The sequence below is a fragment of the Punica granatum genome, chromosome 5 (genome assembly GCF_007655135.1).
Source record: "Punica granatum isolate Tunisia-2019 chromosome 5, ASM765513v2, whole genome shotgun sequence".
Classification (NCBI taxonomy): Eukaryota; Viridiplantae; Streptophyta; class Magnoliopsida; order Myrtales; family Lythraceae; genus Punica; species Punica granatum.
In genome coordinates this window covers 26,909,189-26,911,863 of record NC_045131.1, presented here as the reverse complement: position 1 = coordinate 26,911,863, position 2,675 = coordinate 26,909,189, and the positions used below count along the sequence as shown (strand labels likewise).

The 2,675-nt window shown below is 43.9% G+C and overlaps 1 protein-coding gene across 1 annotated transcript; it reads right to left on the bottom strand.

Moving 5' to 3' along the window:
- Positions 1 to 858: 858 nt before the first annotated feature.
- Positions 859 to 2,675, bottom strand: LOC116206831 (ferredoxin C 2, chloroplastic). Its single transcript, XM_031539648.1, has 6 exons — positions 2,350 to 2,675; positions 2,173 to 2,236; positions 1,595 to 1,683; positions 1,331 to 1,399; positions 1,201 to 1,245; positions 859 to 1,076 (listed from the first exon to the last, which is right to left on the bottom strand). Exons 1-6 carry the CDS (start codon positions 2,611 to 2,613, stop codon positions 1,032 to 1,034), a joined length of 576 nt encoding a protein of 191 aa, XP_031395508.1. The 5' UTR covers positions 2,614 to 2,675; the 3' UTR covers positions 859 to 1,031.

The following is a 2,675-nucleotide window of genomic DNA, read 5'->3' as shown; positions in this document are numbered from 1 at the left end:
GTGTCTGTAGCTGACGGGACTGCTTCCTACTACTGTTGTTTGTTGAGGGATGGTGTCAATTTGGAATGGCTCAATGTTGCTCCGTCACTGTCTCTAATCCTAGAATTTGTATGACCATCTATATATGCATGTGATGCCCCGGATTCGAACTTCAATATCATCTAAGTCTTCATACGTCGTCAAGATAATGATCGGTCTCATAATTTTCGAGTCTTCTGTGGTCAAAATATCAGTCTCAAGCTAGCTTCGTTAAACTTTCCGCGGTTGCTCAGCACTTAGCTAATTGATTGCATTTATCCACATTCTACGATCTATATTTCATCTGCTCGATAACATTAGATTTTCTCAGAGCAAAAAACAGATAACTTTCCGAGCTTGCGACCACAGGGTATTTTGGTAAAGATTGATCAGAGACCGGGCAATCCTCTCAGCTGGTTTTCCATTCCTCAGGGAGAGCCAAGGGCTAGTGTTCGTTCTCTGCTGAATATGGTCATGAATATGCATGCTGATGATGCTGAAGAACAAGACATAACTCGAACACATGCTGATATGCCCGACTATGTACAAAACACAGCACCTCTCTTGCTATCATGGTCCTTTCTGTGTCCGATTCATACGATTTGTCATCTTTGTCAAAATATCCAACATCGCCATGTAATATGCTGCCTGTGGACCAAGAACGGCATAGGCCCCAAAACCCGACACTGATTCAAATTTTGGAACTGGAAATGGTTCGGAGTTACAAAATCGGGTTGAACCCCCCTGGAGCAGTCTCTTCTTGTTAGGGGAAATTCAGGTCGAAGATGTTATTTTCTGTTCAGCGATTTGATTCATAGCAATGAATCACAGCGCACACGATTTTCAGCCATAATTGATGCAGGCAAGAGAAATTTTATTCAAATCAAGTAATTACAATCAGCAGAGCATCAGAGATGAATTCACTCCAGATGGATAAGAAGTTAGGTGTGCATACATAAAGGGTCTTAAATAAAGCTCAGACCTAGAAAGACATTCCCGACCTCTCGGCTTCCTCATTCATCTGCCATTGCTAACTCTAGAGCATAATCGTCCCTTTCCTGCAGCATCAGCAATGTGAGTCGAGTAAATCATCCAATATTATCGAAATAAGAGATTTCCTGTTCTACAAACTATGACTCTCACGGCCTAAGTGTAAGAATATATGGACAATGTACAACTTACAATTGGTCCTCGTGCGAAATATCTTCCAAATTGAAGCCAATATACCTGCAGATGCCACGGAAGTTAAAAGACTAGTGAAGTGATGTCAACTTTTGCAGTACATCGGAAGAGCTTTATGCCACACTATTACCTCATCTTCATCTTGGGTTTCAACCTCAAGATCCGATGATGGAAAACCAACACAGAGGAGAGCATAACCCTGCAGCAGCACAAAATTTTACGAAATAAAAGTACCTTTATCAAGTCAACATTAAGAAATATGCGACAGATTTAACTTTCTTAGTCTGATCAGGAAACACATCTTCCACCAACAGAAGCAGAGGAAGCAAAGCAGTGAAACTAGATGATGGAAACACCACATTGTCTAAAAAGTAATAGAAAATAATAGACATGCCTTTGATTTCAATTCAGCAGAGATTCCGAGTGCCTCTGGCTGTCTGATCTGTCCCGATTTTAAGCGGACAGCACAGCTAGTACAGCAGCCTGCACCACGTAATATTTTTTCCATCGAAGATTAGTAAAGCAGTTCTTGAGTGATATGATCTCGGTGGCACGCTCAAAGTCCCTATCCTACATTTTCATCTTTAGAAATCCTTTTCCAGTTAAACTTTCACAGAACAGAAACGGGAGATTGTACCCAATACCCATGGCAAAGTCCCGGACTTTTTCTAGAGTCTCGATAGAGCTTACATTACATTCGTAAAACACCATCAAACTTCCGCAGTAGCTAAAAAATCTCGAGAGGCGCAACCTATCAACTATTTTCTCCCAATCAACAGTGAACAAAGTAGAGTCTATCAAATGGAAGCATGTAAGCTTCCTTAATTTACGCATAAAACTATACAGCACATGTGTTCATTCCCAACCCCAAACTCCCAAATCTCGAGCTAGTATTACTGCAGGGCTACGGCTCGAGCCTAACATTATAATTCGATCAACAAGACATCAGGAAAATACATAACAGAACAATACCGTGCCTGCAAGCGAAAGGGAGAGTTATGTTCTGAGCCTCTGCCGTGTGCAGAATGTACTGATCCTGCATTTCACAAACCCCATGAGAAGAAGACATTTCAAACAACAGCTCAACCGGAAAAATGCTGCAACGCTTTCGCCATCACAAGCCGGACCCAGTTCAGAGAACATATATACCTCCGGGACGAGGAACTCGTGAACTACCCCGCGCTGCCGGTCGTTGACGGTTACCTTGTAGGTGGGGACAGAGGGGGAGTAGCTGCTGACCCTGCCATTGCCGGAGCCTACCGAGGTCGTCTGAAACTCCGAGGAGACCCTCCGGCGGTACTTCGAGAGACGGGAAGAAGGGGTGCCCGAGGAAGAGGAGCAACGGCGGAGGAAGAGCGGTTGGGTCCGGTCGATGAAGGAGATGCAGGGCGGAGGAGGAAGAAGGAGGTCCATTGTGGAGAGAGCGCTCTTCTATGGATAACGCTGTGATTCCCTTCGGATTACTCTGTCGGGAT

Bases quoted from the DNA above. Each gene is read 5' to 3' on its own strand.
- LOC116206831 (XM_031539648.1), bottom strand. From the start codon at position 2,613: ATGGACCTCCTTCTTCCTCCTCCGCCCTGCATCTCCTTCATCGACCGG. The intron at 1,246-1,330 runs GTAATAGTGTGG...TGGCATCTGCAG, and splicing joins AAACCCAAGATGAAGATGAG to GTATATTGGCTTCAATTTGG. The intron at 1,077-1,200 runs GTAAGTTGTACA...CTGATGCTGCAG, and splicing joins ATTTCGCACGAGGACCAATT to GAAAGGGACGATTATGCTCT.